Source organism: Carassius gibelio, chromosome A18, assembly GCF_023724105.1.
Source record: "Carassius gibelio isolate Cgi1373 ecotype wild population from Czech Republic chromosome A18, carGib1.2-hapl.c, whole genome shotgun sequence".
NCBI classification, from domain to species: domain Eukaryota; kingdom Metazoa; phylum Chordata; class Actinopteri; order Cypriniformes; family Cyprinidae; genus Carassius; species Carassius gibelio.
Window position 1 is genome coordinate 4433085 of NC_068388.1, and position 23055 is coordinate 4456139.

General features: G+C 35.2%; 1 protein-coding gene across 2 annotated transcripts in view; it reads right to left on the reverse strand.

The window, feature by feature from the left end:
• LOC127934004 (C-Jun-amino-terminal kinase-interacting protein 2) overlaps window positions 1-23055 on the reverse strand; it is a 46780-nt gene that overhangs the window by 14007 nt on the left and 9718 nt on the right. The window contains exons 1-2 of one of the 2 annotated variants that reach the window (XM_052531165.1): window positions 13007-13422; window positions 4194-4299 (exon numbers count right to left, since the gene is read on the reverse strand). In XM_052531165.1, the coding sequence (XP_052387125.1) occupies window positions 4194-4299; window positions 13007-13071 (171 nt within the window). In that variant the 5' untranslated portion in view covers window positions 13072-13422. Of the gene's footprint in view, window positions 1-4193; window positions 4300-13006; window positions 13423-23055 lie in introns of those variants that run through there. The other variant, XM_052531166.1, reaches the window with a different exon arrangement.

Consider the following 23055-nt stretch of genomic DNA (forward strand, 5'->3'; position numbering starts at 1 on the left):
AAAATCTACCATTTAATGCTCTTAAAAATATGAATTGTAGAAAAATGAATTAAAATGTAAAATGTTCAGTTAAAAGCTGATTTCATTATATAGTTCATAATCCATGTCCGTTTTTACTTGAAACCTGAGATATACAGTAGTTCTTGAGACAACTTCCCTGTGTAACTATCCATGGTCAACCTTATATATGCAACCCTTTATAAGATTCCAATAATAAACTAATAAGTACAAATACTACTACTACTACTACTAATAATAATAAAATTCAATAAAGCAAATGAAAAAAGATCCAATAATAAAATACAGTGAATGCAGAAATAAAGGTAAATACAGTGTTAGCAGGAATCATTGTTTTCTGCTCCACCCTCTGAGCTGATGACATCAATAACTCAGGGGTTCAGAGCCACAGCACTGCTGAGTTTAACAGATTGCAGTGTGATGTTACCAGCTAATAATTTCCTCTGTATAGATGAGTTGGAAAGCATATGTGTCAGAAATGCACAAACAAATGTTCATAGAACAACAAACACGTACTGATAATTCACACACACAAACACACACTATCTCTCTCACACACACACACACACACACAAAAGTCTTTGATCTCTCATTATGAGCAGTTTGGACAGACACTAAGATGACACCTCTCATGCATTTTAGCTAATCCCTCTCTCTCTCTCACACACACACACACACACACAGTCATCACACACTATAATTTCAGACTTAACCCTAAAACATGCACTTTAGGGTCTACACGGGTGGGCCTTAAAGATGGAAAGAAATCAAAATCAGACATTTTGGAATTAGCAGTTGAAGCATGGGATAAGAAATTATCTTAGAAAATAATCCTTATCCTTAAAAAAAAAAAACTGACGAATGTGTTTGAATACAACATCTGGACAATATTGTGAGGTTTGTTAAATGTAGTATAAGCGGAATGACTGACAAATGTTCTAAGGTGTGCAATTATTTCCAGGGAAATGCATAGTTAAAGTAGTTCCAGGCAGGTTTTGACCACATTACATGTCCATTTCACTTTGCCAATTGATTTGAGTTATTTCAAATGTGCTTACAACAGAAAAGAACCAAAGCCAACAACAAGTTTTACCAAGCAAATAAATAAGTAAACAACTAAATAAAACGACAAATTATTCCATCAATCAAAATTGACCATATTTAATTAGTGTGAACACATTATTATTGCAACTGAAATTCTTGCAATTATAATAGATGTATGAATGTATGAATATCCAAGTCAGAAATAACTTGCATCTTTACAGCTATATTAATAAGAGTTGGATAGCTGGGGAACAAATAATGGACAATAATATAAAATTTTTATCATAAAAATTAAATTCTAAAAATCCTAATCACATTCATAATGTGCTCTTTTGAAACCAGTATCAAACACTTTTTAAAATAATAAAATGTATTTTTTCCATCAAACCTTTTTCCTAGTCTTCATTTCTTTTCTTTTCTTTTCTTTTCAACTGATGTAGCGAAGGTTGCAAAAGTGAGAAGCAGTGTCATACATGATAAGCTACATATTCGGTTACATTAAGAAATATGTTACATTACGTAAGTTAAATGTTTTGTGATTGCCGTTTCGTGTTGTTTTTCAAATACTGCACACTACTCTGCTTAGTTGGCGTTCATCAACAGTATACTGTGATATGCAATACCCCAGAAACCCAAATGTGGTGAATGTACTCTGAGAGCCGGAGCTCTGTGTGACAGAATGAATAATCCATGAGGAAAGTGAGAGAGAGGGTGAGAAAGCTGGAGAGAGGGAGTGAGAGTGTTTGGAAAGATGGAATTGTTGGTTGGAAATGATCTGTACAAAAATAAATCTAGAAATGTTAATGTCAAAATGTCACATTCATTCTTTACTGGCTGCAAACGAAAAAATTACACAAATATGAACACCTACTACTATACTAAATTGTGGGCTCTATGAAAGATCTAATCACAGAAATATAAATAATTCTTTCACATAAGGTCTTCACTAGAGAGGCGAGTCTGATATAAAGTATCTCTTCTAACTGCAGGACTTTCATCTGTTACCAGAGAAGTAGAAGAACACCACGTTTTTAGATTTTACAAAGATTTTTCTTTCTAAAAGATCTGTTATGCAGCCAGTGAAAGCTCGCTGTGAGCTTTGTCAAATAGTAGTCAAATAACGTCAAAGAGTATAAATGTACAAATATCGTTTCTAGCCCAGTTACATCAGAAACACATCTGCATGGTAGAAAATCGGCATTACAATCGGTTCACAAATATAAGCTCCCCCTCCTTAGTTACTGTTGCTAACCTATCAAACATTCCTAGCAATTGCATTTTTTTTTTCAGTCACCAAAAAAAGGCTACAGTATGCAATGAAAGCTACATATGAAAAGTGAAATTTGACAAATTAGATTTTTGATTCAGAATAAATTACTGGTGACCCCTACTCAGAATTCGTGCTCTGTATTTAACCCAAAGTACACACACACAGAGCAGTGAACACACACACTGTGAACACACACCCAGAGCAGTGGGCAGCCATTTATGCTGCGGCACCCAGGGAGCAGTTGGGGGTTCGAAGCCTTGCTCAAGGACACCTAAGTCGTGATATTGCCGGCCCGAGATTCGAACCCACAACCCTAGGGTTAGGAGTCAAACTCTCTAACCACTAGGCCACGACTCCCCCGAATTCTATTATTCTTCAAACAGTAAAATTGATGTAAAAGGGTTCAAATAATATTATTTATTACTATTACCACATTACATTTCTTTAAATGTTCAAATGAAAAACATAATCAAAAGGATATTTCTTATTTCTTCTCAAGTTTATGAATCACATAAAAATGTGTATCACTAGAGAAGACACCTCAAAACAATACTAGTATGAAGTGAATACAACCAATGAAATCTAAAAAGTATTTCCAAACCTTTAACTATTGTTCGTAAAAACCTTGAAGGTTTCTTATGTAACTGCTCTTAGTGGCACATTGGAGGCACAGAGGATGTCTTCTGTGATTTCATATTCTTTAGTTGTATAGACAAGGGACAGGCCCTTCAAACACGATGCAGTGCTGCTTCCATGTGACATAATCCTGTGGGACAGGCGTTTGTGTGTGTATGTGTGTGCTGAATTAGAGCCGCTAACTGTGACAAAAGAAAAACTCTAGCCTGACACACTGGATGGATTCTGCTGCCCACTTTGAGATCAACCAACCAATCAATAAATGACCAGCCTATGGACCGTCCAATCACCATCCAGAACCAACTAATCAGTCTGCCTACATACTGAACAGTCTGAGGTCACTGCATGCTATGATGCCCACAGACTGCAAATGTGTGGATCGAATCACTGCATTTAAATCACTTTGACACACCAAAGGTACATGTGTTAGAATAGAAAGAAATACACAAACGTTTGAACATTTTGCAGAGAACATAAGAAGAAAAATATAAGGAGCAGGGTGAGGAGGAGAAAGTGGTTTTGTTATAATAAGACTGAGGTGCAGAAAGCTGAGAAGAGAGTTCTGCATAGAAGCAAACTTCACTGGGTCACCAGCCCTTCTACTGCAGCCGTGGCACACCGCCACCACAATAAAAGATTTACAATCCCTCAATGCAGCCAGCACACACATAAATTACAAATATTTCCACCTACACCTACACAAACTACATTTGGGTGTTTTATAGTAGTTCAATTTAAATGTATGATTTAGTTCCATTAGATGTTAACGTAAAGGTAAATCCAGAATTTGAGTTGAATTTGAATTGGCGTAGCAAACAAGACACACTGCATCAAAAATCTGAATGTACTGTAAGGGAGTAGAATTGATCCAAAGTAATTGAAATTCTGAGAAATTCGTGAAATTGCAAATTTTCAATAGGACAGTAAAGTCTGTCAAAGCAGACTTTGAATCATGGCTTTTTGGAAAACACCTAAAAAGTGTTCAAATTAAAGGTTTATAGGCATTAATGGCAAATGAATAGATGGATGGATGATGGATTGAGAGACGGACTGACAAGACAATAATGATAGATAGATAGATAGATAGATAGATAGATAGATAGATAGATAGATAGATAGATAGATAGATAGATAGATAGATAGATAGATAGATAGATAGATAGATAGACAGATACAAAAAATTTAATAGACATTAAAAAAAACATGAATCGTAAATGGTTGATACCTTTTCATAAGGGTCAGAGTCGTAGTTGAGGCCTATGCCACAATCATCTGTGATTTCAGACAAATCTTCATCATCAAACTCCTCCAGACTGATGTCATGAGCCGGCCTGCAAACAGAAACAAGACAATCCTCAAAACCAGTTCCATTATTTGAAAATACTCATAAATGAAAATCATGATTTTTAAATCTTTTAAGATCTTTAAATGTACTGAAACATCATGTTTGTGTAAGGGTTAGGAAATATAATCACCTCTGTATGAAAACCATAGCATCTATGAGATGTGCTGGCTAATATATATGTGTGTGTGTGTGTGAGTCTGATCTGAAATATGAGCTGCCAAGACATGTCAGCTGATTCCACACACTTACTTTCTCAAAAAAACTAATTCTGTATGGTTTATAAGCGTTTTGAAAAATGGGGACATGGGTTATGTCCTCATAAGTCACCCTCTCCTTGTAATACCTGTCATAACCATGTCATTATACAGAGTTGTGTCCTGATATGTCACAAAAACAAGAACACACACACACACACACACACACACACACAGCAGCACAACACCAGCTAAAACATGGACATCACAGCTTTAAACAATATAATTTCTCTCTTCCACCATCCCCATTCATTACTGATAAGTGGGTTAGCATGCTGCTAAATAAGGCCAGCCTCTGTTTTGCCTTATTTGGCTCTGCTTTGGCTCAGCAAAATGCATTAACCCGGATTCTGGTGTATGGTAGCTGCTAACACAGGGACAATTTCGTCTCCGCTGAGCTCCACTCAGCTGACAGCAGTGCTGCAATGCAGCTTTTCACAATCACACAGATCTGTAATGTATGGAGGATTCAAGACAGAACAAGAGAAAGTGGGAGGAGGAGAGAGACGTGTTTACCGGGTGCCCTTGTCTGAAAATATATATATTTTTTAATATATTTATATCTGTGGAATCAGAAACAGAAGGCCCTGTTGTAATGCTTGAATTAGTAAGTGATACAGCTAATATTGCTACAAAAATAACTGAAATAGTTAACAGAGGATGAAAACTATGACATAGGATGTTTCAATTTTTAAACCAATATTATGTATAAAAAAAAAGCTTCATGTGGGCAAACATGATTTATACTGTGACGAAATACTTGATACCTGATTGCAGCTTTTGCTCATTTGTGTTGTTTTTGTCTTTTAATGTATTCTGTGATCATCTCTGCTGGCACTCGTATCCTTTTTACTCACAAGAGTCTTTTAAGTGAATCGCATTCATCAATAATGAGTCATTTTGTTCAAGGTTTATATCAATGCTCATGCTATTCCCGGTTATTGTGTCACAGGTGAACACTGCTGAACTCATGACTAACTATTCTGACAAAAATGTTACCAGTCCTCTTCTAAGAACCACAAATCATTTCATCAATAAATCATACCTCCAAAACAAATGCTAAACCATGAATTAATCTGCATTTAACATGAAGCCTTACACAAGCACTATAAACTCTCTTTAATGCCTCCATTTCAGAAGTCTTATTATAACATCAGTAATGGCATTCGCTCAGCCCTTCTTTTCTGTGATCCAAATTTCTGTCTAAACTTTCTAGGCTCATTCAGAAAAGATCATTTTGGGAGTCAAGTGGCTTTTGGAGAAGTGGACACTACCAAGTATCAGTGTCAGCTGTACTGGGTTCTAGGAAGTGGTTAAGTGACTGTTCAAAAGTGTAGTTGTACTTGTTCTTTAACATTTCTGTGGCCTTTTTGTCTGATTTCATTCTACTCAACTATGCAAATATAGGTTCTGTTTCTCTACCGTTGACGGTTTAGCCTAAAAGATATTAACAAACAGTCTAAATGTTAAATCTAGACGTTAAATATTAAAATTGCACTGTAAAATGTTTTGTCATTTAAAAATATACTTCATGTGTAGAGAAAGAGAGGGAGGTTTAAATATTAAGATTAGACTTAAAAATGTACAGTATGTATTTAATAACACTGAATCAACATATCGGAAAATTTTCAAAGGCAAACAGCTGTGGAAACCTGTGGGTCAGATTCCAGATGAATGGACAGGAGACGGGCTGGTATAATCAGGGATGGCAGGCTATTGTCGACACTGCAAAAAATTGCAACCTTTATTCTACTGGAGCACAACAGAACCATATTGGAAAGATGAACTTCGACTATTTCTCACCTCTAAGCAAGAAGTGAGTGGATTTTTTGTCATGCTTCTAACAAGCTGTGTTTGCTTTTCTGTGACTTCATAAAGCAAAATTATTGATGATTTTCTTTTACCCAGATGCTCCAAAAAGTCTCAAACTTTCTCAAAGAATAGATAAATAAATAATAATTAAAAAATCTACCATCATTTACTCCTCCTCAGATTGTTCCACACTTTCTTCTGTTGAACACAAAATATTCTGAACATATTTTTAATTTGAAGAATGCCTGTAACCAGTTGCCGTTAACAAATTACTATGGAAGTCAATGGCTACCAGCAACTTTTTGGCTACCGACTTTAATATCTCCTTGTGTTGAACAGAAGAAAAAAAAAAAGTTTTGGGTTAATTATCCCCTTTAACTCACCGACATCTTTTTTTCCTTCTACAGAACCCATAAAGAAAATATGTATATACATTTCCTGTGTTTGACAGGTTTGAAACAACATGAGTAAATGATGACAGAATTATAAGTTTGGAAAAGCTTCCTGAAAAAGCTACTATGTCTACCTCAGTCAACTTTCCATGCTAATCAGAGCACCATTTACAGTGATTTTAGTGCTGAAATAATAATCATTGTAGTGCGGAAATAATACCACATACCAGAGAAAAACTTCCAGGATCCAGACAGTGGATTTTGTGCTTTGAAGATGCTTTTTAATGAGCTTCTGTTTAATCACTGAAATATCAGAGGATTTAGAAGAATGTCGCTCCACTGAGCAAGTCAACCCCAGTGTGTGCATGTGTGTGTGTTTTAGGGTACAATGCCACTTCAACCCAAGACTATCTAAACCAAATTGTGCCTCAAACACACACACACACACACACACACACACACACATACACAATAAAAATCTTCAAAAAACAGATCTACAGCAGGTCTCTATCTCCATTTACAGTCCATGCTCTGATCGAACCTGTGGCTTGAAGGCAGACGGTACAGGAGCTCCTGGGAGAAGCAGTGCTCTAGACTCAAAACCACTCTATGATATTAGTTACAGACTCAGTGATAAATGAATTATGAAAACCAGATCTAGCAGCAGTTCTAATGATAGGGTGCATCTACAAACCCATTTAGCTTTGCATATGAACCTACAGTAAGTGGCAAAGATATTCAAAGTGAGTTTTACCTAATTAAACGTTTTAGGCAAAAAAAGAAAAAAGATAAAAGTAAACTCAATTAAAGGGACCAGAATATCGTACAGACTTGGGGTAGTCTTCGAGTCACCTAGCAACCACCCAAACTGCTAGTAACTGCAACACAAAACACACTATAAGACCACATGGCAATGCACTAGCAACCACTCAGAACAACCACCCTAGCAAAAACATTGAAATGCCATACCAACCACTCAAAACATGCTAGAAACTGCATTACTATGCACAAAACACCTGTATGTTAAACACAAATATTTTGGCAATGACAAATGACACTAAAAACTGCTCATAGCACCCTAGAAACCACATAACAACACCTTAGCAAAAACCCAGGAGACCCTATCAACTACATTGTAACATGCAAAAAATTCAGAGCAGTTTAGTAACTGCATAGCAACACCTTGGTGAAATTTTAGCATTTCAGTAAGTTTTGCATGCTCAAACACGTTGTTTTCTGATGATAAAGAATGGATTATTTATTGTTAAATAAATTTTTTAAAGACGAGAGCATATAGGCGAGATCATTAATTTTAAGTCACAGCAACAAAAAGATTAGTACTGTATGTCCCACCTCCAGATGCAGATTCAGATAATTAATCAAAGACGAAACACCGGTTTTCTCACTGAACTCTTAACCTCTCCATACACAGCCTTATCAATCTTGTAAATGAAGAGATTATTTATTAGGATTCTTTATTGATGACCTCATTTATTTTAATGCTTCTTAATGTTTTAATGTTTCCCAAAGCCCAATTTTTTTGCTCTCTCATCTTCCCAGCAACCACCAGTTGGCCATTTCAAACCCATTAATTGTAATTACAAAAGGTTGGGCATGTTTTAGGCCCTGGGGGACGCAGACATGCTGTCAATCATTGGCTGTTGCCATGGCAGCTGTGCTGTGCAAGGGGTGATGTCACACCATTAACAGAACACCTCGGAGACACACGGCAGGTTAAGTAGGGTGAGGTCACCTCTGCAGCTGTCACCATGACAACCATATCCCACCACAGGTGGGCTTAATGTGCTGAATCATGCATCTATTCGCCAAGCTGGTTTATTTTCAAACAATGGTAACTTCTGGAATGGTGCATACAATGAAAATTCAAAATCATAAGTTCAAAGATTCTTTCAAACTGGCTGTTTCACTTAAAAACTAACGCCTTTATAAAATAAATTAATAAAACAAACAATATTGATTAATAAAATATAACTCACTCAGTATCAACTTATTTGTTGAACGGTTTAAAATCAATATCATTCGCGACCGCGCTCATACGCTGATATTTGTGAAAACAGCATTCTTGTGATATTACATCATGTGATATTACTCAACTATATCATATGTCTTCATCCCTGCTCCTGGGGACCCACTTTCCTCCAGAATTCAACCCTAATCAAACACACCGGAACCAGCTAAACAAGGTCTTCAGGATCACTTGTTCCAGGCCAGGTGTGCAGAAGCTGGTTGGAAAATACTTTGCAGAACAGTAGGTCCCCAGGAGCAGGGTTGAAGACCTACAAACTATTTCATATCTTATAAATATAAAACAAAAACAAAAAAAACATTTTTATACTTTCATAACTTGAATTATATGGGTATTCTAACCGCATTTTAGCTTCATCATGCAGTAAATGCTTTTGGACTCTCAAGTTGTTTCGTGACATACTGTCAGCTTGCATATAATTAGAACAACGATGTTATCCCTGTAAATACTGAACACCCCTAGTTCTGCTTCTAAAAGACAAAGAAGATGAATTGAGAATTAAGGGACACTAATGAAGCAAAACCACAGGAAACTCAGTATAGACTTTCACACTGTACTTGACTTTATGTGTTTCCATTAATTATGAGAAAAGGAATAGAAAAGGAAAAGACAGAACAGTAAATGAGGAAGAGAGAGAGAGAGAGCGAAATGAGCAAGACAAAGGTTAGGCAAGTCATGAGAGATTTTGCAAAAGACTGGCTAAAATTTTAGGGGAAAGGACAAAGGATAAAGCCACTGATATGTCTCTTTAGGGTTGGGTGAATATTTATATTTAGAACTTTTATCTATAGAGTAACTGATTATAATTGGTTGACTGCCACATTTGGTCAAATATTGTAATATACATATATTGTGCATAAACGGTGTTTTCCCAATCAAGAATAAATTCAGTTTGTTTACTTAGCTTCAGTGAATCTGGCCACAAACACAGCAGGGTGTCAATTTAAATTTAAGTCATACTACACCATTCAATATGTTATATAACAGCTCATGCTTCAAAAACCATTTCTAAGAGCATCATAAGTGACATCAGACCAGAACCCCCCTGCCAAAACATTGCTTCTCTTCTCCTATAATGACATTACGTCTGGTGACTCACAGCAAAACAGCTGAAATTTAGTTAAGGTGAACCTTTCACCACAATCAATATTCTGATTAGACACGCTTATTAGATTACAGGTAGGTCACTAAACATTTTCCTATGCTATGTCATGTGACCATACTGTATCTCTAATCAGCATTTTAATTCTATTTCAAATAAATGCAGATATTTTGAACCTTGTATTTATCAAGGAATGTGATCAGCGACCTGATTTTTTTTTAATGATCATGTGAAGGACCGGAAGGATCATAATGATGCTGAAAATTCAGCTTTGCCATCACACCAATAAATTACATTTGAAAATATATTCACACAGAAATCAGTTCTTTAAAATAAATAAATAAACTTACGAACCCCAAACTTCTGAACGGTGTATGTCATTTACACATTACTAATTATACTGCACTAAAAACAGTGAAATCATAGTAACTGCTTTTTTGTTTTTACCTACTACATCTGACTTCTCTTGCAACCAGCAGTTATATTCTAACTGAAACCAAGCAGATGTTTGCTGCCAAACATAAAACACTCATTTTCAAAAGCCGCTCCAGCATGCACACACAAACATTTTCATAGAATTTCTGTATTTCAAAGAGAGCAGCTGTAGACTTACATAAACAGCTTAAGGGGAGGCTTCATGGGTGTATTCTTCACTGCATTAGTATGTTTGTGTGTTATGTGTGTCTCATTCTGTCCATATACAGTGTCTATTTGAGATACCTTCAGGTTCTGTAGAGAGCATCAGGCCTGAGACAACAATGTATTACCTAAGAGTACTGCTGAACCATGTGTATTACACACACACACACACAGATACGCTATGCTCCCTGGTCAGTGAAAATCCATTCCACAATTCAACCCACACACCATATGAGAAATGGGAAAATCCCTTCCTCTGTGTACTAATGCTTCACATTGTTTTTCTTTTTTTCTTCTTTTTTTGAAGTTGCAGTTAAAACAAAGGTTATTGGAGTATGTTTTACATGAAAATACTATTTCTGTCTAACAACTTCACTTTCACGTAAAAAAAAAATCACGTTTTAATTCAGTGTTACTTTGTAATGTCATTTTGTAATTATTTGTGAAATTTAGCAATTTCTAAGTGAAAACTGATTCATACCAATGAATTACTTAATACATTAAACCTGGTAATGATAAACAGAGAGGCAGAGATGTAATGCAATGTACAAATGTCTACAATGTGCAAGGCCTTTTTATCATTCCAGTAATGCTACTTCGATCTGAAGAGAGAGAGACAGAGTTTATCTCTTAAAACATCATCCTGAGGCATTAAAGAATGCAGACTGCAGTCCATTATTTCTACTCTTAGAGATGACAAGTTCATGGGAGGACAAGGAGAGGATACAAACCCACAATTCCATTGAAAAGGGAAACAATGAGAGAAAAAGGATTACAGAAATGAATTATACATTAAGAGAAAAACAGCTGGAAAGAAAAAGAAAGAGAGGGACATCAATTTGAGCTGACAACAAAACCATCACATTTGCTTTTGAAACCTGTCAAAGACTTATTCCAGCATGTGACCTTTGGTCAACGCTTGACCTGAGATTGTCTGACTGTCAGACGTGTGATTTGACCCACCAGAACCTTTTCATTCATTCTGCAGGAAGAATGTTTTACGTCTGCTCACAAGTACCAAGGGAAATTTAGTTCAGTATAAAGGTGGAACGATTGTTTCGTCTCTCTGTCTGTCTATAAGACAATATCATGGATAGAGGACTTGTATTTAAATGAAAGCAACAGTTTGACATTAAAAACATCTTAATTTTGGATTAGTTTCTAAACACAGCTTTTCACTTCACAAGATGTTAGTGATGTTAGAGTGACTGGAGTCGTGTGGCTTACTTGTGGACTATTGTGATGGTTTTACCAGCTGTTTGGATTCTGACGGCACCCATTCACTGCAGAGAATCCTTTGATGAGTAAGAGATATAATGCTAAATTTCTCCAAATCTGTTACGGTGAAGAAACAAACTCATCTACATTTTGGATGACCTGAGGGTGAGTACATTTTCAGCAAATTTGTAACAGATAACGGGTGAAAAAAACAATGCACCAACAGTTGCTTAAAGCACTTTGATTATCTACACTATAAAAATTGTTTTGTCACATAACCTAAAAATGAACTTAATGCGGAAACTAGAAATCTAAATGAACAGCTTGTATTCAAGTCAGATATATTATTTAATATGTCTGAATAAACCTGAGTATTGTGTTTCATAGGCCCCTTACAGTAGCAACTGCAATTTCTACAATGAAACAGAACTGAGGATACACTGTTTTCAAAATGTGATGTGACTATTCATCCATTTAAATGACTAATACTAAGTTGTACCATGCACATTCATATGCCAAGAATGAACTATCTGCTAGCCAAGTTAATGCACTGCATATCAAAACTCAATCTTAATTAACATCTCTTAGCCAATAAAAAGTGTTTTTAAAAACAATCCATTGTATGTGTCTTGTAGGAAACGGATGAAAGAAGAATGAGATAACACTTTAAATTACACATAAATACACACATTAGAGGTTCCTGTAATTAATACCAATAATTATGTGCAAATCACAAGGAGTTCTGCGACACAATTAAGTCCTGTTCATTGGAATTACTCCTATATATTTACTCAATTATGGGAACACTAATGTATGATCAGATATTAAAATGCATTTATGAGCATCACAACAGGGCGTGGGCCTTTCCTGTATATGCCAACTACCTCAGGGAGGATGCGTCAGGCAATGACATACCAGGAAAAAAAATAAAAATAAATAAATCGTCCTTCGCTTAATTTCATGTACATAAGTGCATAGATTTACATACACATTAAATTAGACTCGGGGGAAAAAAACAAGAAAAAAAAAAAACAAACAATAACAAGGGCGTTATTTCTGATCCACATCAATAACACAAGGATGCTGAGCATCACTGCTCGCGGATGCTGATGATGCTGATGCTGATCTCTGGATGTGTTTGAGGACATCACAGACACATAAACAGGAATAAACATGCCAGAAGGAAAGGAAACCCTGCGCACACTCGAGAGAATTACTGCGTGTCTCACCTGAATCCCGGAGGAGAAAGGGAGTGGAAGGTGGAGAGAGAAAACATCTCTGCCCTGTCCGCCATCTTCTCAGTGACTCAAAAACAGAGACTGCAGATGCAGATGTCCGCAGCCCATCCACAGACGCTGGAGAAGTGGATATTAAATATGATCTCGCTAATTTCTCTCTCGTTTTCTGCCACACTGACTGCTGACGCCCGCTGGGAAACCCTCAAAACGGTCCAACGCTGATCCAAAGAAACGAGAGTCAGATATGCAGAACGCACATAGGTGGCGATGTATTGATATCGATTATCTTGTGTTTCAGTCACACGCCTGCTGATGAACCAGTGCGCTGTTTGGCGTGATCTGCGCGCTTCTGATGATGCTGATGCTGATGAAGGCGCGTGCACGGATCTCATAGAAATAGAACGAGCGGGTAGAATGCCAATGAACGTTCAACGGGTCCTATAAGTGGGTGTGGCTTAGACGAGTTCCACAGGTTGTCTGTGATTGGTCAGGTTGAGAGGCCAATTCGAATTAATAATAATAATGTTTATGTATTTAATTAATTGTTAATTGAGACACTGCAGGTGAATACCTAATAGTGCAGGTGAAAACCTAATAGTTATAACCTTACCCAGTTGATTGATTACATTGATTATTGCAAAAAAAAAAAAAATTTCATTATTAATGAAATATGCGCTAATTTGCATACATAAAAAACTGAAGTCAGTTTCGACATTTTTGTTTGATTTTTTTTTTTTTACATATAAGAGTCAAATATTTTTTCTTTTTTTTGTCACTCCATAATTCAGAAAATACTTTGAACAGCAAGAAAACAATATATTTTAACAATTTTGGGGGGAATAAAATGTTGTATATATTCAAGGAAAATATATATGAACAAATCCTTCTGTAAAAACCTTGAGAATATAGACAGGAATATAAATGTAAAGTTTGATGTCTGTACTTGCTACTGAAGTGGATATGTATGGCTCAGTGTTGGAGAGCCTTTAAAAATATGCATTGTAATTGTAATCCATTGACAAAAACCGATAAAGTGGTATAAAAGAAACACTTAGTGTCTTTTGGATGTTTTACTTCCACTAGTTAGAAAAACCAAAAAGCCCAAAATCTCAAAATAGACAGACAAGTGCTTGAAAAAACTATGTTTTCCCTGCAGTGTCTCACCTTAAATGCATCTCAACGGAGGATATGTTTTTTGGGCTGCCAAGCGCCATCTAGAGGATGAACGATTGTGTTTCTTTTAAAATAGTTAGCTCGTTAACTACTCAATAATCGGCCTCCGAATCCCGTTCAAGAGCTACGTAAGATTTTGCAGCACGATGTTGCGAGTGGGCGGAACACAGAGCGAATAGAGACTGCGGTTCAGTTCGGTGCCGTCTGGCGACACAGGACCGTTCAGTCAATACAGTCCGTGTATCATCCGATCATTCAATTATTCCATTTAATCTGGCAAACCAAAAAACGAAATAACGAATCAATATTTTGTTTTTCTGTATGAACCAAATATGAAAAACTGACGTTTGTTTCATTGCTTTCAGCTCGAAACGGGAAATATAATAAACAAGGAAACCAAAACGAAATAATGGATCAAATTTACGTTTTATAAATTTTTCTTTATTTGTTGTAGTAGGTCTAACTATTTCCCACGGTGCCGGAAGGCGGTGCGAAGATGGCGGGTTGAGCAGACGCGTTTGTCGAAGCTCGTGTCAGTTGTTCCCAAATGTTACTTTAAGGTGAGCAGTTCCTACTGTTTTACATCAAAATGTCCGCACAAAAGTTAGTTAAACCTGCCAAACTAAAACTTGACCCCAAAGGCAAAGATTCCTCATTTAATGTTGAAAAGAAAGATGAGGCGATAGACATGGAGCATGATTACGCAATGGAGATTGTTGTGAATAATAAACGAGAACGTGGAAATGGTTCCCTGCCTTCAACTCCGAGTAAGATATCTGCGGAAAAAAGACCTAAGCCAAATACTGAGGGTGAGAAGTCCGGAATCTCCAATGAAACTATTTTGGAGGCGATTCTAAATCTGGAAAGGAGGGTGGATGAGAAGTTGGCGGATTTAAGCGAACAATCCAAACAGAGCAGCGTTATGATTGCAAGCTTAACGAAGGCGATTCAGTTCAACACGGAAGAGGTGAATGAGTGCAAAAAAAGAGTGAAGGACTTGGAGTTACAAAATGATGATCTTCGTAAGGAGAACCGGGATCTTAAGGTGAGGGTTAGAGAAAATGAAAGATACAGAATGAGATGGTGCCTCCGTATCAAAGGCATAGAAGAGAAAAAAGACGAAGACATCAGATCAGTTGTTATCCAAACCCTTGGTAAGATTGCACCCGATTTGGAGCCAAAGCTGGAAGAAGCTGTTGATGTGGTTCATCGGCTGGGAAGAAAGATGGACAGTAGAAACAGGAACGTCATCGTGCTATTTGTACAAAGACGGGTGAAGGACGAAATCTGGCGTCTAAGCAAAGATTCTCCAGTCTGCAAAAAGGAAGGGATTCGATTCGCGGAGATGCTTCCTCGTGAGGATTTAGAGGAAAGGCAAAAGCTCTGGCCTCAAATTGATCAAGCTAGACGGGCAGGAAAGAAGGCTTTCTTTCGCGGTCCGTATGGCTTTATTGAAGGGCGGCAGATAATTAATGTTGATGGATAAGGTGTTAATTTTAGGACAGTGGGTAATTTTGTTTCATTGGGCAACTGGAGCTCTAATTGTAAGTTTACAGGTTAAGCAGATTCTGAGTGTCAAGTAGGTGTTTTATAGTTTAATTTTTGCTTTTATTCTTTTCTTCTTTTTTTGTTGTTGTAGAGTTTTATGGTTAAGACCAAATTTGTTTTTGGTTCTCTCAATGTTAGGGGCTTGAAAGACATTGTAAAGAGAAAGGCAGTGTTTTTGTTTTGTAAAGGGCAAAAAGTTCATTGCCTGTTTTTACAAGAGACTCATTCAACAGACTCGGATACCTCTTTTTGGACTAATCAATGGGGTGATAAGATTTTTTTCAGTCATGGTTCTAACCGTTCTGGAGGTGTGGCAATATGTTTCAACAAATGTCCTGGGGAAGTCATTAGTTATAAAGTTGATGGTAATGGTCATTGGCTAATGGTGGTACTTAAAATTGATGATATTTTTTTCATTTTATTTAATATTTATGGCTTTAACAATGCAGCTCAAAATCAGAAATTAATAGAAGATGTCTCTGAGGTGATTACAGAAACTAAAGTAAAATACCCAACAGATAATATTATAGTAGGAGGGGATTGGAATATGGTTCCAGATGAGTGGAAGGACAGATGGCCTCCCAGACTGAACAAACAGCGGCTTAATGTTTCCATTGAATTTTTGAAATCCGAAAATAATTTGTATGACATTTGGAGAGATTTATATCCTGATGCTGAATGTTTTTCCTGGTTTAAACCCAATGGGGAGAACAAATCCAGAATTGATTATTGGTTGGTAAGTAGCAATATTATAAAATTTGTTTCTCAATCTTCAATTTTTAAAGCTCCATTAACCGATCACTGCTTTATTGATCTTGTGCTAGAACCTGTAGGTAAGCAATTTAGAAACAAAGGTTATTGGAAGTTCAATGCCCATCTTTTACAAAATGAAGAATTTTGTAGTAAAATTAAGGAATTGATTAGAAATATAGAGATAAATGATTCTTTTGACTGTAATGTAAGCAAATGGGAATTTTTAAAATTTAAAATTAGAGAATTCTCCATACAATTTTCTAAGAAAATATATAAAGAAAAAAAGATTTTTGAAAATAACCTAATTCGTGAAATAAGTTTGTGCTGTATTAATCCTGTGTTAAATAATGAGGAAAAAAATAGGCTGATGGAGCTGCAAAATAAATTAGATCATCTTTATCTGGAGAGGGCACAAGGGGCCTTTGTAAGGTCACGTGCCAGGTGGATTGAGGATGGAGAAAAGAACTCTTCATATTTTAGTAATTTGGAAAAAAATAGACAACAAAGAAACTCCATTGATAGTTTAATGATCCGAAATGAAGAATGCAAAGATTTAACAAGAATTGAAAAAGAAGTGTTTCTGTTTTATTCTAATTTATATTCTTCTGATTTTTCTTCAGATGACTCGGATCTCTTTTTTGCTAAAATTAGAAACAATATTCCACACATTGATAACTCTTTTAAAAAGTTATGTGATTCGGATCTTAGAGTTGAAGAATTGGATTCAGTTGTTATGAAGTTGCCTTTAAATAAATCTCCAGGGACTGATGGGCTCACTAATAATTTTTTTAAATTTTTTTGGAAGGATTTAAGGATTTTATTATTTAATGCCCTAGCAGAAGCTATTGAAAAGAAAGAGTTGATAGAAAGTATGAAGCAAGGATTAATTACACTTATTCCTAAAGCTGGCAAAGATAAAAGAGTTTTAGATAATTTGAGGCCTATTTCTTTACTCAATACGGATTATAAGATTTTTTCTGGGGCTATTGCTGCTAGACTGAAAAAAGGTATTTCTACCATAATTAGTGAGACACAGTCAGGCTTTTTAGAAGGAAGGTCAATTCATAACAATGTTAGATTGGTTTTAGACTTACTTGACTATAGTGAGGTGGTTCAGGGAAGTGGATTTCTTATTTTTTTAGATTTCTTTAAAGCATTTGATGCGATAGAGCATCCATTTATTTTGAAAACTCTGAAGCACTTTGGTTTTGGAAGAAGATTTATAAATTTAATTGAAATGTTATATAATGATATTAATAGTTCGGTAGCTCTAAGACATAGAACTTGCACACGATTCCCTATTAAAAGGGGAATTCGTCAAGGTTGTAGTAGTTCCCCATTATTGTTTATTATAGTAGCAGAGTTGCTATCGATATTGATTAAAAATAATGGTATTGAAGGGTTATCAGTGTTGGATAGACAAATTATAATAAGCCAATTTGCAGACGACACAACGTTGTTTTTAAAAAATGAACAACAAATTCCTTTAGCTTTACATTTGGTTAATATGTTTTCTAAGGCTTCTGGGCTGTATTTGAATTTAAAGAAATGTGAAATGTTAACTTTACATGAGTTTCCTTTGCAATCATTATTTAATATTCAAATAAAGGAGGAAGTAAAATATTTAGGGATTGTTATCTCTAGAGAGAAAGTAACAATGGAGAATAAAAATGTATGGAATAACATAGAGAAGTGTAAATTGATATTGAATAGATGGCTGCAAAGGGATCTTACAATCTTTGGAAGAGTTCTTTTGTCCAAAATGGATAGTTTGTCTAGACTCATCTACCCAGCCTTTTCCATGCCCATTTCAACAAAAATGATTAAAGCAATAAATAAGATGAATTTTAAATTTATTTGGAGGAATAAATGTCAGTACATAAGAAAGGATGACATGATTAAAAAGTATGAAGATGGTGGAGTAAATGCGATTGATTTTGACGTTATGAATGGTGTATTGAAATTAAAATGGTTAAAATCCTTCATATGTAATCATCAATCCTTTTGGTATATTGTCCCAAGTGCAATTTTTAAAAAATTGGGTGGAATTAATTTCCTTTTACGTTGTGATTTTGAGTGTACCTCTTTACCACTAAAACTTTCCGACTTCCATCAGCAAGTCCTGCTTTATTGGAAATTATTGTTTAAGCATAATTTTACGCCTCATAACACTCCAGTTTGGAATAATAGATATATAAAATTTGGTAGAAAATCAGTTTTTTTTGAGGAATGGAAATCCAAAGGGATTTGGGCTGTTGCCCATTTTTTGGATGATAATGGGAATTTGTTATTACATAGAGAGTTTTGTGAGAAATTCCGACTGCAATGTACCATTAATATTTACAATCGAATTATTAGAGCCATTCCAGTTGCTTTAAGAGTAATTGTTAAAGAAGATATTGTGAACTCCAAAGTTTCCCCAGAATTGAGGCAGCTTTCCTTAGAAGGTCATGATTTCTGTAATAAAAAATGCTCTAATAGAGTTACTAGAAAGTTGATTTCACAGGTTTTATATCCAAACCCAATTAGACGAGAATATGTGCTTAAAGATTTTGATAGGAATGAAGTTAAAAAAATTAGAAAAAACTATTTGTCTTACCCCCTCCCTCCAAAAGTTAAAGAGGTGTGCTTCAAGATTATAAATGAGATTTACCCTACCAAAGAATTTTTAAGGTTAAAATTTAATTTTGATACAAATGATTGTGTTTTTTGTGAAAAAAGTATTGAAACTCTAGAGCATGTTTTTTTTTGGTGTGATTCAGTTCACTTCTTTTGGAGTGAGATGCAAAATTGGTTATGTTCCAAAGATGTTGAATTTTCACCATTCAATGTGAAGGTAGTTAGGTTTGGTATTTTTCATGAAAACAAAGAGTTAGAATTTTTTCTCAATTCTCTTATTTGTTTTGGGAGGTTTTTTATTCACAAATGCAGATGGTTTAAATCTAAACCCAACTTTATTCATTGGTGTAATGAGCTAAAACTTTTATATAAATCCTTAAAATTTGTTAAGAATAAAAAAGCCCTTAAACTGACCTCTATGTTGGAATTATATAATTTAATTTAAAAGCCCATTTTGTATTATTGTTTTTTTTTTTTTTTTTTTTTTTTTTTTTTTTTTGGTATTTTTGGTTTTTTTCTTTTATTTCTTATTTATTTATTTTTTTTATGTGTTTGTGGTTATAAGTTTGGTTATGCTCAACCAAGGCTGAATAATTGTGGTTATTTTTTTGAAAATATGTTCATGTACCTTGTTTGGTTGTAATGTTGTTGAAATAAAGGCAAAAAAAAAAAAAAAAAAAAAAAAAAAAAAAAAAAATTTCCCACGGTGCCGTCCTGCTTGCTTTGCGCATGCGCAGTGGATAGTTTCAAAGGAATATGCGCTCACTTCCGCATATTCCTCGCGGGGATAAAGAATACGGTTTTTTTTTTTTTTAACGATCACAGGCATAGTTACAGTATGTCCAATAACAATACAACACGCTATAATAAAAATCAGAGATGGTTTAAATGTCCTTTGAAATCACGCTAACCACTTGTTTTGGTATGTGGGGCATTTTAAGTAGATAATTAATTATTAAATACTATCTATTTATCTATCTATCTATCTATCAATCTATCTACATACACACATACAATACAAATAATAAAAAAATAATTGAAAAAGAATACAGAAAGCTAGTGTTGAATGAAAAACTAGCAATTAGAATAAATAAATAAAAATGAGATAAAATATAATTAGAACAGACTGCTAGAGTTCGAGGGTCAAAGATGAAAGAGATGCATTTTTAGATGTTTCTTGAAGATGCGTGTACTGCATGTAATATATATTTAGCTTTGCAATATAAAAATTTAAAAAAATGTAAAGGTAACAATGTAATTAAAAAGGTAATGGTTGATATACTGTAATAATGTTTGTAATAGTATTTTACCTGACAATTACTGTATCAGTTAAATATATTACACCCTTTTATTATACTGAATTTATAGAAAAGAACACCTTTATTGCACAGATGTACTTTGAAATGTAAGTTCTAGTAGCAATACTTACAAACAGTTCTAGTGCACATGTAAACAAATACTGTATGCACAGAACTACGAAGTTAAATATTTACATTATTTTACAGTTACATTGCAATCTGTACAAATAAAACAAATTAATTTATTCCTTGTGTTATGTCTAAACTAGCATTAGCTTACCTACTGCTGTGTGCCGTTCTTCAGTTATCAAATTATTGATGTAGTATCAGGGTTGAAATAACTATACACTTAGTACCTACTGTAAATCCATGGCTTTATCAGATCTCGTCTGAATTGGCGACAAGTGAGCAGAATTCTGCTGCCTATTTCCTTAGGTTGGAAAGGCAGCAAGTGAAAAATTATATTTAGCAGCTATGTAGGAAAATAACTAATTACTTTAAGATAAATGCAGATCTTTTGCTTTAATGATTTGTATTCTTCCAAACTCTGCAAGCAGACTTTTTTTTTTATTCTTAATTCTCACATAAAAACATAAAATAAATGAATAGCCTAAATAAGCCTTTTTTGTTTTTGTGAAGCATAAAATCAGGGTTTCATCCCCATCTTTTTTTATTTAATTTTGAAATCTGAAAAATGAAATTAATTTTCTTCAAACCTGCACTCACCAGATATTATTCTATCAGTGTCATTTTCTATCACAAATCATTTTTATTAACCATGTAAACAGAATGTCGTATTAGGCCTAAATATAAAACCCGATTCCCCAAAAATTTTGAAATTGTGAATAAAAACAGAATACAGCATAGATGACATATCAAATGTTTAAACTGAGAAAAGGTATCAATTTAAGGGAAAAATAAGTTGATTTTAAATTTCATGGCATCAACACATCTCAAAAAAAGTTGGGACAAGGCAATGTTTACCACTGTGTGGCATCCCCTCTTCTTTTTATAACATTCTGCAAACATCTGGGGACTGAAGACAAGTTGCTCAAGTTTAGGAATAGGAATGTTGTCCCATTCTTGTCTAATACAGGCTTCTAGTTGCTCAATTAGGTCTTCCTCTTTATGATGCGACAAAAAAGATCTGGACTGCAGGCTGGCCATTTCAGTCCTCAGGATCCTTCTTCTACACAGCCTTGATGTTGTAATTGATGCAGTAAGTGGTCTGGCATTGTCATGTTGGAAAATGCAAGGTCTTCCCTGAAAGAGACTATGTCTGGATGAGAGCATATGTTGTTCTAGAACTTGGATTTACCTTTCGGCATTGATGGTGCCTTTCCAGATGTGTAAGCTGGCCATGCCACATGCACTCCTGCAACCCCATACCATCAGAGATGCTTCTGAACTGAGCGCTGATAACAACTTGGGTCGTCCTTGTCCTCTTTAGTCCGGATGACATGGCGTCCCAGTTTTCCAAAAAGAACTTCAAATTTTGAATCGTCTGACCACAGAACAGTTTTCCACTTTGCTACAGTCCATTTTAAATGAGCCTTGGCCCAGAGAAAACACTGCGCTTCTGGATCATGTTTAGATATGGCTTCTTTTTTTACCAATAGACCTTTAGCCGGCAGCGGTAAATGGCACGGTGTATTGTGTTCACTGACAATGTTTTCTGGAAGTATTCCTGAGCCCATGTTGTGATTTCCTACAGTAGCATTCCTGTATGTGATGCAGTGCCGTCTACGGGCCCGGAGATCACGGCATCCAGTGTGGTTTTCTGGCCTTGACCCTCACACAGAAATGATTCCAAATTCTCTGAATCTTTTAATGATATTATGGACTGTAGATGATGATAACTTCAAACTCTTTGCAATTTTTCTCTGAGAAACTCCTTTCTGATATTGCTCCACTATTTTTCACCGCAGCATTGGGGGAATTGGTGATCCTCTGCCCATGTTGACTTCTGAGATACACTGCCACTCTGAGAGGATCTTTTTAAACCCAATCATGTTGCCAATTGACCTAATAAGTTGCAAATTGGTCCATTTAACTTTTCCAGCCTCTTATTGCTACCTGTCCCAACCTTTTTGGAATGTGTAGCTCTCATGAAACCAAAATGAGCCAATATTGGGCATGACATTTCAAAATGTCTCACTTTCAACATATATTATCTAGATTCTACTGTGAATAAAATATAAGTTTATCAGATTTGTAAATTATTCCATTCCCTTTTTACTCACAATTTGTACAGCGTCCCAACATTTTGAGAATCGGGTTTGTATTTATGTCATCCTTAATGTTAAATTCTTAATCGATAATGTTAAATTGGAATACATGTAATAATTAAATCAGTATTAATTAAGCCTTCAGAGATAGCTGCGTCTGAAGTTAATTTTAGATGTATTAGGCATGTTTACAGTTTAATGCTGATCAGACATGCCTTTACATAGCAATTACAACTGTATAATGAAATGAGATTAATGTTTATACAACATTTTTAACACAGAAATATGTAATGACAAAATGAAATGATAGGCCTACTTTATGATACTTATGAAAGTAATTATCACCACTAGGTGTCAGTAAGTCACTGTGTTAATAAAGAAGCACTTTATTCAATCTATTCATCCAAGATTCAGATTCTTT